This window comes from Erythrolamprus reginae, chromosome 2 (genome assembly GCF_031021105.1).
Source record: "Erythrolamprus reginae isolate rEryReg1 chromosome 2, rEryReg1.hap1, whole genome shotgun sequence".
NCBI lineage: Eukaryota > Metazoa > Chordata > Lepidosauria > Squamata > Dipsadidae > Erythrolamprus > Erythrolamprus reginae.
Genome location: NC_091951.1, coordinates 45751681 through 45766294, shown reverse-complemented (window position 1 = coordinate 45766294; position 14614 = coordinate 45751681). Strand labels below are relative to the sequence as shown.

The 14614-nt window shown below is 40.6% G+C and overlaps 1 protein-coding gene across 1 annotated transcript in view; it reads right to left on the bottom strand.

Annotated features, from left to right (window-relative positions):
• QARS1 (glutaminyl-tRNA synthetase 1) overlaps positions 1-13848 on the bottom strand; it is a 53942-nt gene extending 40094 nt beyond the window's left edge. The window contains exons 1-7 of the mRNA XM_070738071.1: positions 13558-13848; positions 9381-9528; positions 7321-7430; positions 4327-4402; positions 2387-2451; positions 1898-1951; positions 513-570 (exon numbers count right to left, since the gene is read on the bottom strand). Of these exons, the coding sequence (XP_070594172.1) occupies positions 513-570; positions 1898-1951; positions 2387-2451; positions 4327-4402; positions 7321-7430; positions 9381-9528; positions 13558-13701 (655 nt within the window). The 5' untranslated portion in view covers positions 13702-13848. The remainder of the gene's footprint in view (positions 1-512; positions 571-1897; positions 1952-2386; positions 2452-4326; positions 4403-7320; positions 7431-9380; positions 9529-13557) is intronic.
• Positions 13849-14614: the final 766 nt, after the last annotated feature.

Below are 14614 nucleotides of genomic sequence, written 5' to 3'. Positions count from 1 at the left end.
TTTAACCATGTATAAGTTTGTATATTTTTAGCTGTATATAAACCACTATTAATAATCTAAAGCAGTAGTTCTAAACCTGGGAGTTGGGACCCCCATGAGGGGTCAAACGAACTTTCACAGTGGTCGCCTAAGACCATGGGAAAAGACAAATCTCCCTTGGTGTTAGGAACTAAAGCTTCTAGCCTGGCACCTTGGAGCATATTTTTACAATCCGACCAATCAGGCGTTTACAGTGGGGGTGTCCCTCTGACCTTCCTGCCAATCAGCTTAAAGCTCTGTTGGGAGAATTGGCGCTAGACTTATGGTTGGGGGTCACCACAAGATGAGGAACTGTATTAAGGCATAATGGCATTAGAAAGGTTGAGAACCACTGATCTAATGCCTCTGTGTGCTGTGTTTTGCTCCTAGGCCTAAACTCTGACACCATCATGGATATAGAGCACTGCGGAACTTAATTGCAGTTCACAGCCAGACATTTACAAAGCAAAGCACCCATTTAAAAAAGCCCTTACCATTTTCCACCACCATAGATTTCCCTTCCTCCGGTTCAGTATTACGGGCCTTCGGAGTCTGACAAGACAAACAATAACCACTGGGTGTCAACCAATTGGACATCAGTAGTTAACAGAAGACACGTTAGCAATAGCATTTATATCATTTAGACTTATATACCGCTTCACATTTATTAGGCCTATTCATTAATAAGTGTGCAATAGGGTTGATATTCCTGGAGGTGTCTGTAATATGGCAAATGATTTAGCTTTGCTAGATAAGTGGTCAAAGCAATGGAAACTGCAGTTTAATGTTTCCAAATGTAAAATAAGGCACTTGGGGAAAAGAAATCCTCAATCTGAATATTGTATTAGCAGTTCTGTGTTAGCAAAAATTTCAGAAGAGAAGGATTTAAGGGTAGTGATTTCTGACAGCCTCAAAATAGGTGAACAGTGCAGTCAGGCGGTAGGAAAAGCAAGTAGGATGCTTGGCTGCATGGCTAGAGGTATAACAAGCAGGAAGAGGGAGATTGTGATCCCACTGTATAGAGCGCTGGTGACACATTTGGAATACTGTGTTCAGTTCTGGAGACCTCTCCTACAAAAAGATATTGATAAAATTGAACGGGTCCAAAGATGGGCTACAAGAATGGTGGAAGGTCTTAAGCAGAAAACTTATCAGGAAAGATTTCATGAACTCTATCTGTATAATCTGGAGGACAGAAGGAAAAGGGGGGGGGGGACATTATTGAAACATTTAAATATGTTAAAGGGTTAAAAAAAGGTTCAGGAGGGAAGAGTTTTTAATAGGAAAGGGAGCACAAGAACAAGGGGGCACAATCTGAGGTTAGTTGGGGGAAAGATCAGAAGCAACGTGAGAAAATATTATTTGACTAAAAGTAGTAGTAGATGCTTGGAACAAACTTCCAGCAGATGTGGTTGGTAAATCCACAGTAACAGAATTTAATCATGCCTGGGATAAACATATATCCATCCTCGGATAAAATACAGGAAATAGTATAAGGGCAGACTAGATGGACCATGAGGTCTTCTTCAATCTTCTATGTTTCTAATACCTAAATCAGGGGTCTCCAATCTTGGCAACTTTAAGACTTGTGGAGTTGAAGTCCACAAATCTTAAAGTTGCTAAGGTTGGAGACCCTGACCTAAATAATAAGTATTCCTCAATGAAGAGTGTAGGTCAGAGAGCTTCATTCCCTCCCTCCCTAGCAACTGCTCCTGCTTCCCTCCGAACGACCATCTAAAAAGCTCTGTGCCCATCTGTGACAAATCATCCCTATATCCAATCTCTCATCCTTACAGAGATGACAAATGTACATGGATCACAAATGTTAAGCAGACCAATAAATGTGTGCTAAGGAGAAGGAAACAGCCAGCTAAACTACCTTGGATTTCTTCTCCAGGTCAGCTTCTGTCTTTGGGCCCAATATGTTTAGAACCTGCACGAGACAGACAGAAATGATGTTAGAATAAGGAAAAGTACTGGATGGCTTATAGCAAGTTAAACTTCATTTCTTCAGACAACAGACAAAATTCCTATTTTCAGCTGCATCAAGGAAGGGTTCTTCTCGCAGAAGAACAGTGGTCACCAACTCTTAGGCTGTGGCTCTACTACTAGGCCTTGAGCCATTCGGAACCAGACCACGGAAGTTGTGAGTGAAAGGACAACCGAAATGAACTGCAACAGCAGCTCCCATTTGGAATTAATAGGGCCTTTTAATTAGTAGGGCCTGAGTCCTTTGGGACTGGATAGCATAGAAGTAGAATAAATAAATAAATGCATATCCTTCATTTTTTAGTCCATTCTCATGTGTATATTTTTGCATATGACATGTTCAGGTATATGATCCAAAATGGTAAATCCAAATACGTACCTGCAGGTCCACTTCGTTTTTAATTATTTTGCCGTCTGCCCATTTCAACTTGCTGCGGGCCTCACCTGCCAAAAAATAAAGAACTTAAGGACTGTCAAGGCCTTTTTTAAAAAAAAAAAAAGGTACATAAGACAGACAGTTATCTTGGACTCTTAGTATAAATGGAGTGGGGGAGGATATGATACGTGTGACAAGCTCTGAAGTGTATGGATTTACGCTACCTCCATCATTAGAGATAGCGGGTCAATTAATTCCTCGGGAAAAGCAGCAGGAAAGAATTACAGGTAGTCTCCAACTTAGAACAGTTCATTTAGTGACCATTCAAAAGTGACACAGCACTTGAAAAAAGTGACTTCTGACAGTTTTTTATATACAACTGTTGCAGCATCCCCGTGGTCATCTGATCAAAATTCAGATGTTTGGCAACTGGTTCATATTTATGACGGTTGTAGTGTCCCAGGTTCATGTGATCAGCTTTTGGTGTGATCAGCTTTTGGGACCTTTCTGACATTAAAAAAAAAATCAATGGAAAAGAAAGGTTCACTTAACAAGCTTGTTGCCAACTTAGCAATGGGAATGATTCACTTAACAACCCATAGCAAGAAGGTAATAAAAAATGGGGCAAAACTCACTTAACAAACATCTCATTTAACAACAAAAATACTAGGTTCTATTGTGGTTGTAAGTCGAGGACTACCTTATTGCTGGGCGAAGCTTCCATCAGATTTTTCGAATACTGGGCACTAGTTATTTATTTCAAAACGAACAAAACCGTCACAAAGTTTTCAAGATTTCAGGATCAGGAGTAGCAAAATATATCTTAAAAAAACACCCCTCTTCAATTGAAATATGCAGTTCTGATCATTCCAGCAGTGCTCTGGGCTTGAAGCAACCACTTTGACCTTAGAATAACTGTTTCAAACTCAAAGCGCATCCATTTCAAGCACATCAAACGGTTGGGACAGATTGTTTTCAAATACAGTGGTACCTCATCTTACGAACGCCTCTTCTAACGAACTTTTCAAGATACGAACCCGGTGTTTAAGATTTTTTTGCCTCTTCTTCCGAACTATTTTCACCTTACGAACCCAAGCAGCTGCTGCTGGGATGAAGGGGTTTCTTTTTTCCCCCTTTTTTGAAGAAAGAAAAGGGAGGGGCAGCTTGGAGGAGTAAAGATTTTGCATGCTTGCAAAGGCACTGAAACGGTGTCTTTTTAAGAAAGAAAAGGGAGGGGCAGCTTGGAGGAGTAAAGATTTTGCATGCTTGCAAAGGCACTGAAACGGTGTCTTTTTAAGAAAGAAAAGGGAGGGGCAGCTTGGAGGAGTAAAGATTTTGCATGCTTGCAAAAGCACTGAGACGGTGTCTTTTTAAGAAAGAAAAGGGAGGGGCAGCTTGGAGGAGTAAAGATTTTGCATGCTTGCAAAGGCACTGAAACGGTGTCTTTTTAAGAAAGAAAAGGGAGGGGCAGCTTGGAGGAGTAAAGATTTTGCATGCTTGCAAGAGCACTGAAAACTGTACAAGTCTTTATCAATTTCAAAACTCTGAGAATTCCAAACACCCCTTTTACACCTTCATCTGAAGTCCATCTGATTTCATGCAGGAATGGTATAATTGTGCAAACATTGGTGAGAGTCTGTCTTTTTTTAAAAAATAATTAAAGTGGAAAAGTAAAAGCTCCCAGGAAAACTGATTTCCCTCCTCCGTTCCACTTTATCGTATAAAATGGAATGCTGGAGAAGTCGGAGATCTTGTTAATGCTTCACATTTATTCCTCCAATAAATTTGCTGGTGACATTTTCAGAGGCAGGAAAACGAGGAGAAAAGAGCCGAGTTCGAAAAGGGCCCATGACAGGACAAGACTAGCACCTCCAACATTAAGGAGCTGACCCACTGCCGCAATGAATGTGAAACCTCCATGGATCATGCCACATTCCACTCACCCATCAGAACCCCCATATTAAAATGATAGCGCTCCGAAAGGAGCCGAACTCTGTGCTTGGAGATGGCAGCTTCCACCTAGTTAATAAAGAGAGGAAGAAAAATTCTGGTTTAAGAAAAGGAGGGAAGATCCAAAATGACTTCCAGACAAAACTGAAAATAAGATGCTATAAGTACTTTGATGTAGAAAATCACAAGACTAGCAGATAGGTGCATAACTTCTGCCGCACAAATCCCAGAGACCGGTTAGGTCCCACAGAGTTGGCCTTTTCCGGATCCCGTCAACTAAACAATGTCATTTGGCGGGACCCAGGGGAAGAGCCTTCTCTGTGGCGGCCCCGGCCCTCTGGAACCAACTCCCCCCAGAGATCAGAATTGCCCCCACCCGCCTTACCTTTCGTAAACTTCTCAAAACCCACCTCTGCCGTCAGGCATGGGGGAATTGAAATATCTTCCCCAGGCCTATATAATTTATGTATAGTGTGTTGTGTGTATGTTTTTTAAATTATGGGTTTTTAACTTCGTATTATTAGATTTGTATTGTACATTGTTTCTATCACTGCTGTGAGCCGCCCCGAGTCTATGGAGAGGGGTGGCATACAAATTTAATAAATAAATAAATAAAATAAATAAATTCTCTCTGTGTGTGTGTGTGTGTGTGTATGTATGTGTGAGACAACATTTACCATTTAAAAAATAAATAAAATTCCCTTGCAATATTATATGTGCATTGTCATCAATTTAAACAATGGCAATGTGGATCAATGAACTAGTAAGGAACTATATACAGACAACCATCATATCCAATGTGGTTATTTTTAAGGTCCTAAAATGTTAGGCTGGGTGTTCATTGAAAAGGAAATATTAAATGGATCTATTTTCAATATTACTTGCAAGCCAGCATTCTTGCATAGCCCAAAAACAGCATGTCGATTAAGCTGCTATTTCCAGTGTCCACCATATGTTTAGCATTACAGGTAATCCTGGACTAACCAATGGAATTGGGGCCAGAATTTCAATTGCTACACAAGGCAGTTGTTAAGTAAGTCTCTCTTCCCTCATTGACTTTGCTTGACAGAAGCCAGCTGGGAAGGTGGCAAATGAAGATTACTTGATTCCTCCTCCAGATGCTGCATCTGTTGTAAAAATATGCTGGTTGTTAAGTGCCCAAATATTGATCACAGGACCACAGGGACAGCCATAAGTGCAAGGACCAGATTTAAATGAATGGTTATAAGTCAAGGATTATCTGTACCTTACACCAGGAGTCTTGGCTTATTCCTCCCTTGCTATGTCAGAAGCCTATGGCAGAGTTTGTTAGGCATGGTCTTGTTAAGAACAGCAATGAGCCGGGGTGGCGCAGCAGGTAGAGTGCTGTCCTGCAGGCCACTGAAGCTGACTTGTAGATCTGAAGGTCAGTGGTTCAAATCTCATCACCGGCTCAAGGTTGACTCAGCCTTCCATCCTTCCGAGGTGGGTAAAATGAGGACCAGGATTGTGTGGGCAATAGCCTAGCTCTGTTAAAAAAGTGCTATTGCTAACATGTTGTAAGCCACCCTGAGTCTAAGGAGAAGGGCGGCATAAAAATAGAGTAAGAAAGTAAGTAAGTAAGTAAGTAAGTAAGTAAGTAAGTAAGTAAGTCAGTCAGTCAGTCAGTCAGTCAGTCAGTCAGTCAGTCAGTCAGTCAGTCAGTCAGTCAGTCAGTCAGTCAGTCAGTCAGTCAGTAAGTAAATAAATAAATAAATAGCCATTATAGACCTACTGTATTTTTGGGAGTATAAGATGCACCTTTTCCCTCCCTAAAAGAGGCTGATAATTTGGGTGCGCCTTATACTCTGAATGTAGTTCTCCCCCCCCCCCAAGCCCTTAGTAGCTGCTAACAATCTTTCCAGCTCTTACCTTGTAGGCTCTTTCATTGTTTCTCTCTGCAAAGAATGTTTCCCAAGCCCTAAGTCTTTGCAGGGTTTTTTTCCATTGCTCTAACTTTCTCCGAAGAAGTTTCCTTCCAGCCCTAACCAGTGATCCTTCTAATTTTTTTTGGGGGTGGGCGGAAAAGTATACTTGTTGTGAGCCGCCCCGAGTCTTCGGAGAGGGGCGGCATACAAGTCCAACTAATAAATAAATAAATAAATAGTGTCTGAGCGGCAGTCCCTTCAGGACTGGGCGGCACTCTTTCTCTCTCACTCTTTCCCTCTCGGCTTCTGGGCAGGTTTGAAAAACTCTGAGTTGATGATGGTTTTTAAGTGAGAGATTGCTCACTGCTCAGCTTAGAGGGAACTATGGCTCTAACCAGGTATTAACTATGTTCCCAGCTCTTACCAGCTTGCAAGCTCTTTCATTGTTACTCTCTGATAAGAAGAATGTTTTCCAAGTCCTAATTCTTTGCAGGGTTTTTTTCCCCATTGGTCTCACTTACTCCAAATGTTTCTTTCCAGCCCTAACTAGGTGCTAACAATATTCCCAGCTCTTACTGGCTTGCAAGCTCTTTCACTGTTACTCTCTCCAAATAAAGTTTTTTAAAAGTTTTTTTCTTTTGCACTTTGTTGTGAGCCGCCCCGAGTCTGCGGAGAGGGGCGGCATACAAATCTAAATAAACTTGAAACTTGAAACTAAAGCCCTAACCAGGGGATAAAATAACGTGCTGAAGCTGACCAGACTAAGGACGCTAGCCAGATGAATACCAGGCAAGCAGATTATTTTCCTTATTTTCCTCCCCCAAAACTAAGGTGTGTCTTATATTCTGATGCGTCATACTCCAAAAAATACAGTATATACTGCTTGACAGTGCTTTACAACCCTCTCTAAGCAGTTTACAGAGTCAACCTATTGCCCCTCCAATCTGGGTACTCAGTTTACCAACCTCGGAAGGATGGAAGGCTAAATGAACCTTGAGCCGGTGAGAATCGAACGGCCAAACTGCTGGCAACCGCAGCTCTGTGGAACAATTCACCTGGAGATTGTTTTATTTTTGCCTTCCATATAGGACTGAAACTTACTGCCTCTTCAATCTGTTCCGGGGTGACGATCACGCCAATGCCACACTCCCTGTCGAAGTCTGCTGTATTAATGGGATCCACAGGGTGACTTTTAAGGTATTCCAGAGCAGCTGCAGGTATAAAGAATACAGGTGGATTAGAAAGGGTAGTGTGCTTCAGTGGGTGATTATCTATGACCAGGATCTGGATGATTTTGATTCAATTTTTCATCCAACTATAAATCTAGCTGGTGAGCCTATTAATGTCATTACCTCCCATTCTCACCTCCTTCACAAATTGAAAGAGGCACAATCTACATCTCTTTCTCACTCTTGAAAGTTTGAAGATGTGTTGGACTTCAACTCCTAGAGTTCCTTAGCCAGTTACGCACTGGGTGCTGAATTTTGGGAGTTGAAGTACACACTTATTTATTTATTATTTATTAATCAGATTTGTATGCCACCCCTCTCCGCAGACTCGGGGCGGCTCACAGCAATAATAATACAATGTAAACAAATCTAATATTTAAGTTAATTTAAAACCCCAATTTAAAAACCAATCATACATACTAGCATACCATGCATAAATTTTATAAGCCTAGGGGGAGAGAAAGTATCAATTCCCCCATGCCTGATGACAGAGGTGGGTTTTAAGGAGCTTGTGAAAGGCTAGGAGGGTAGGGGCAACTCTGATATCCAGGGGGAGTTGGTTCCAAAGTGTCGGGGCCGCCACAGAGAAGGCTCTTCCCCTGGGTCCCGCCAAACGACATTGTTTAGTTGACGGGACCCAGAGAAGGCCAACTCTGTGGGACCTAACTGGTTGCTGGGATTCATGCGGCAGAAGACGGTCCTGGGGATATTCTGGTCCGGTGCCATGAAGGGCTTTATAGGTCATAACCAACACTTGTGGTCCTCTGGAGTTGTGGTCTCTGAAATATATTATTCCTCTCAAAGGCATGGTCAAAACGACCTCTGCTCAAAAAAGGCTCTTCCATTATTATATCATTGCAAACTCATACATCCCATATAATGTTTAAGAATTCAAAATGGCAAGTAATAAGTGTCAATCTTGATATATTCAAACCCCCACTCCCTTAAATGTCTCTTTTGCCACTGAGACAACTTTAAGCAGGAAGATTCCTATAGCACAGGGGCCAGCAACCTTAAACACCCAGAGAGTCATTTGGGCCCATTTCCCACAGAAAAGAAAACATCGGGAGCTACAAAACTCTTCCTGTGCCTGACTATTTCCTGAACTACCATATATAGTTGAATTAAAGATTCTGTTTTCTTCTGAAACTTTTCTTTTCTTGGATTTATCCATGGTCGGTCTACAGTGGCTCGAAAAGCTCAATAAATTGCATGCCAGTGGGTGTCGCACATTGGCAGTTGTGACACATATAGAAACATAGAAACATAGAAGTCTGACGGCAGAAAAAGACCTCATGGTCCATCTAGTCTGCCCTTATACTATTTTCTGTATTTTATCTTAGGATGGATATATGTTTATCCCAGGCATGTTTAAATTCAGTTACTGTGGATTTATCTACCACGTCTGCTGGAAGTTTGTTCCAAGGATCTACTACTCTTTCAGTAAAATAATATTTTCTCATGTTGCTTTTGATCGTTCCCCCAATATATTGAGCGACAGGGAGCCTCAGCCCACCTCTGTCATCAGGCATGGGGGAACTGAGATATTCTTTCCCCCTAGGCTTCTACAATTTATGTATGGTATGTTTGTATGTATGATTGGTTTTAAAATAAGGGTTTTTAGCTGTTTTAGTATTGGATTGTCGCATGTTGTTTTTACCACTGTTGTTAGCCGCCCCGAGTCTACGGAGAGGGGCGGCATACAAATCCAATAAATAAATAAATAAACAAACAAACAAACAAACGAACAAATAAAGAAAGAAAGCAAGCGGAAGAGCTTCCTTTTTCTCAAGCTCTGATCATTTATTTCATCCGGTCTATTGTGGTGTAAAAGGACATGCAACAAGGCCTTTGGGGCCAGATCCAATCATCAGTGATCCAAAACAGCAAGGGGATTCTTTGCTCCAGCCTGTGAAATTCCCAAGTATGTACCATTGAGCTGCAGATCCGTGATGATCTTTTTGGTAGCAATGTACTCAACAAGGTCACCAAGACGCTTTGAGTCCTTAAGCCGGGAAGCCACATTATACAACAGGGTGCCGGTGATTTTGTCAATCACTGGACCCAGGATTCCTTGTGCCTAAAGAGTAAGAGGAGTCAAAGGGAGAAACAGAAAGTCAGGATAACAGCAAGAGTGTATATTATAAAGAGGCAATAAATTTCTTAAAAATTGAGAGCCTTTTCTAGCTTTTCTCTCTCTCATACAATAGAAAGCCATGTCACTACCAGATAAATCCAGAGATTTTCCACCCTCATGTTTCCAATTGGAGAACCAACATTACAGAATTGTTCCAATGCAACAATCCAATGACTAGCATCCATACAGGTAATCCTCAATTTACAACTGTAATGGAGCCTTCTCATTGGTAAATTGTTATGTTGTAAAGTCGTAAGTTGTTATGGTCATAACGTGGGTCAATTTCACAACCTGTTTTGGGGTGGTTGTAAAACAACACTGAGCTCATCATTGTTTTGCAGAAAAGCAGAAGTAAAATCCAGTTTTCGCCAAACAAGATGTAAATGCTCCAACACTGAAAGTTTTTAAATAGATGTTGGATAACCATCTGAAACATAGAAACATAGAAGACTGACGGCAGAAAAAGACCTCATGGTCCATCTAATCTGCCCTTATACTATTTCCTGTATTTTATCTTACAATGGTTATCCCAGGCATGTTTAAATTCAGTTACTGTGGATTTACCAACCACGTCTGCTGGAAGTTTGTTCCAAGGATCTACTACTCTTTCAGTGAAATAATATTTTCTCACGTTGCTTTTGATCTTTCCCCCAACTAACTTCAGATTGTATCCCCTTGTTCTTGTGTTCACTTTCCTATTAAAAACACTTCCCTCCTGAACCTTATTTAACCCTTTAATATATTTAAATGTTTCGATCATGTCCCCCCTTTTCCTTCTGTCCTCCAGACTATACAGATTGAGTTCATTAAGTCTTTCCTGATACGTTTTATGCTTAAGACCTTCCACCATTCTTGTAGCCCGTCTTTGGACCCATTCAATTTTGTCAATATCTTTTTGTAGGTGAGGTCTCTAGAACTGAACACAGTATTCCAAATGTGGTCTCACCAGCGCTCTATATAAGGGGATCACAATCTCCCTCTTCCTGCTTGTTATACCTCTAGCTATGCAGCCAAGCATCCTACTTGCTTTTTGAGACTGTCAGAAATCACTACCCCTAAATCCTTCTCTTCTGAAGTTTTTGCTAACACCGAACTGCCAATGCAATACTCAGATTGAGGATTCCTTTTCCCCAAGTGCATTATTTTACATTTGGAAACATTAAACTGTCTGAAGAAGTGCAGAGTTTCCTGTCTAAGCAGGGGGTTGGACTAGAAGACCTCCAAGGTCCCTTCCAACTCTGTTGTTATTATTATTTTAAATCAGAGTCATGTGACCATGAAAAGCTACAAATGGCCGTAAATGCAGGCTGTTTGCTGAGTGCCCAAAATATCGCCATGTGGCATTAGGGTGGATGGATAGGTGGGGAGAGAAGACTGCTGCCAGAACTTTGAGCCCAGGTCTAAGTATCTTTGGAGAAGGGTCCATTGGAACTTTGGATAGTTGCTAAGTGATTGGCAGTAAATTGAGGAGTCCTTCTCATTCATTTTAGCTATTGTATTTGCATGTATGAATATAAATAATGACCAAATTGATTATTATTATTTTTGCATCTATACAAGAACCTCAGTCACTTCAGTTGTTATTCTTTAAATCTATAAAACAACGTTTAGATTTGTCTATTATGAAGCTGGGCTAATCACATGATTTGGGGGAATTAGAATGTCAAAAGGCCTCTTTCTTAACAATAGAAGAATACTTGTTAAATCTGTCCCACCCTATGACTTCACCCTCTTTTTTTAAAAAAACAGCAAAACATAAATTGAAAAACAATAGCCTGGTTTCTTTTTTCATTTGCTGTTTATATATTCTGCGGAGTCACACTTTCACTTCTAGAGAGATACACAAAGGAAGGAAATTCCAATGCAGAAAAATGCTTTGGGAGATTACGGTAATTGCCTGCATTAAGATATGAGCTTTAATATCTTAGAGACATTTCTGCTCTTTTATGACAGCAGTATTGAAACTTGGACCACTTTAATGTGTTTGAACTCAGCTAATGTTGGCACTGAAATGGCTATTCAGTGAACATCTTCAATGTGAATCATTGTGAATGCTAACAGTGATTAGCATTCCTTCAGACATGATCACAAATTGCAACTTTATTTAACAGCAAAAAACCCAACCCTTTACATCTTTACTATTTGTATTTATACTAGAACAGAAATCAAATAAAATTTACAAGCAGCCTACAAGAGACACCGATCTATCTCTATGAAGATTGGAGGGGATTTGATATCTGAGCCTCTTTCAATTTAGCATCCTAAGAATCACTTCCATTAACCATTGATATTCCTAGAATGGTGGTACCGGTAGAGCCAAAAAACCAATTCCTTACTCAACATATGATATTAGACATAGCTTGGGAACTTAATTATACTTATAAATGACCCGTTTAATTTTTTTTAGGTTTAAGGCAGCATGATTAACCTGTTCCATTGATCTCAACATGACTAAGGCTAATCCAGCCCACTGACACATTTTAGGATTATTTAAATTACAGGCATAACTAGTTTTAACACTCACTGGAAGAATAAACTCAGCAGAATCTACACAGAACAAGGCAGAAATGGATAGCAAAATATATTAGGGAAAGAGAGGAACAGATTCCCAGGTCTAAACAGTAGCACTTTCTTGATTCCAATGGAATTTACACCCAGGGATAGGTTTGTATGAAAACTATCGTGCTAATTCAAATTTGACAAACCTCTCTACAATTACATAATATTGTAAATGGGATTTAGGATTTCTATTGTACTGTTGTTTTTTATATGTTGCGAACCGCCCCAGTCCTCAGAGAGGGGCGGCACATAAATCCAATCAATCAATTAATCAATCAAAGCAGAAGGCATATCTGGGAACCAGCCTCCTTTACGGTCTCCTAAAATCCAGTGCCATATCTTTGCTTCAACACATCTCTTTAGCAGTTTTGATTTAAATCAGAGTCCGCAATGAGTTCGGTTGCTTATAAATTTAACAAACAAATGGACAATAAAACCTTGCCACCCAATGGCTGTCTTCACACAATATGCCAAGCTGTATTTTGCTCACTCATGGTACAAAACCACCGTTGGCTAAGATTCCCATATTTTTATTTTACTTATTTAATTTCAATTTCTGTGCCACCCAACTCCCTGAAGACTCCGGGCAGCTATTATATTATTTAATTTAAATTATATTAAGGTTAAGTGCACCACATGATTCTTGACAAATGTATCAAATGAGTCTTCGGAGAGGGGCGGCATACAAATCTAATAAATTATTATTAATTATTATTATTATCTTTTCTTTTACATACACTGAGAGCATGTGCAACAAGACAAATTCATTGTGTGTCCAATCACACTTGGCCAATAAAGAATTCTATTCTATTGCTATTTTTTAATAATAATGATAATAATAATAATAATAATAATAATTTATTCAATTTGTATGACGCCCCTCTCCGAGGATTTGGAGTGGCTCACAACAATAAATTTTATATTATACATTTTATTGTTTTTAATCAATTCTATTGTAAACCAGAGTTACCCATGTGAGAAGGCTAGCTATATAAAACAAATAAAACAAAATAAAATTACCACACTAGTCTCACAACCAAGCCATTAGATAGCTTAGTACATTATATTAACCCAACTATGAATTGCTGTAGTAGAACCCATTGAAACGCTGAGTTAAGAAAGCAAAAGGCAAAAATATCTGGAAAGTGAGTTAATAGCTCAAAAAAGTAGGGACAGAGTTTTCTCTCGTTTTACAGAAAAAGTAGTTTTCTGATGAGCAGAAACAGCTCTTATTATTTTGGGGGGAAACGTAAGTTGGGGATTTAAGGAGGGAAGGAAGCTTTCGCTCTTTCCATTCCTTCTTAAAGGGCAGGGTCACTACCGGAAAGGGCTGCGGAAAAACGTGGCAAGCAAGGCTACCCCCTGGACAGCTGTGAAGGGGCTACAGGGGGAAAGAAGGGCGGCTACTGAGACCTGCACGACTGCCTCGCGGAGCAACGCGGTGAGCGCCTCGTTCCGAAGAGTCTCGCGAGCCTTGCTCTCGCTCAGCCCGATGCTCACGAAGAGCCGCAGCGAGTCCGCTTCGCCAGCCGCCATGCCGCCTCCAGCCCCTGCCATCCTCACGCCTACTTCCGCCCGCAGTAGGGCTCACGGGCTTCCCCACGCCGGGTGAAGCGCTTTGCGAGCAAACGCAAAACCAATCCGAATTTGAGGTCCCTTCGCATTGACCAATGAGGAACACTTTGGTAAGAGGCACGCCTTCCCGGGTTCTCAGACCAATCGGAAAGAAGCAAGCCTGACAGAAGGCGGGGCTAGAGTTGCAGCAGGTTGCATCAATCAGGGAAGATATATTTAAACTCCGTGCTAAGAAATTACGTAGGCAGGTCCTTTTTGTCTTTATGTTTATAATAGTGCGATTTAACGCACGCTATTCAAAAAGTGTTTTTTCCCCGTTATGAACTGCCCTATTATAGCCTTGAGGGTGATCTGGGAAATTCCAAGTCTCGGTTTAACGTTTTGTTTGGTGTGGGTGGGGAAAGGGATGGTAAAAGGTTTTGGCTGTTTATTTAACACACCTTATTAGATCATCTTTGTAAGAATGCTGTAAAGTATACATATTCTTATCAAAACATAGTATATAAACACTAGTAAAATTGTATAAACAGAGGCATAGAATCAAAATTTATGATTGAGTTAGGTGGCATACAAATTAGATAGATGGATAGATAGAGAGCGAGAGAGAGAGAGCGAGAGAGAGAGAGCGAGAGAGAGAGAGAGAGAGAGAGAGAGAACCTAAGAAGAGCCATGCTGAAGTCTTTTTCTGCTGTCAATCTTCTATGTTTCTAAAAGCTATCTACCACTTTTATGTCGACCACTGTCCGTTCTAAAACATTAATATAGGGGCTTCTGTTTGCTTCCAGTGTTGCTACTACAGCTGGGTCTTGTTATGGTATGCGCCGGTTTGATTTTTTGTTTAGACTCTCTAAAAGTTAATTGACGTTAATGGGTGGGGTTTTTAAATAATAAATTA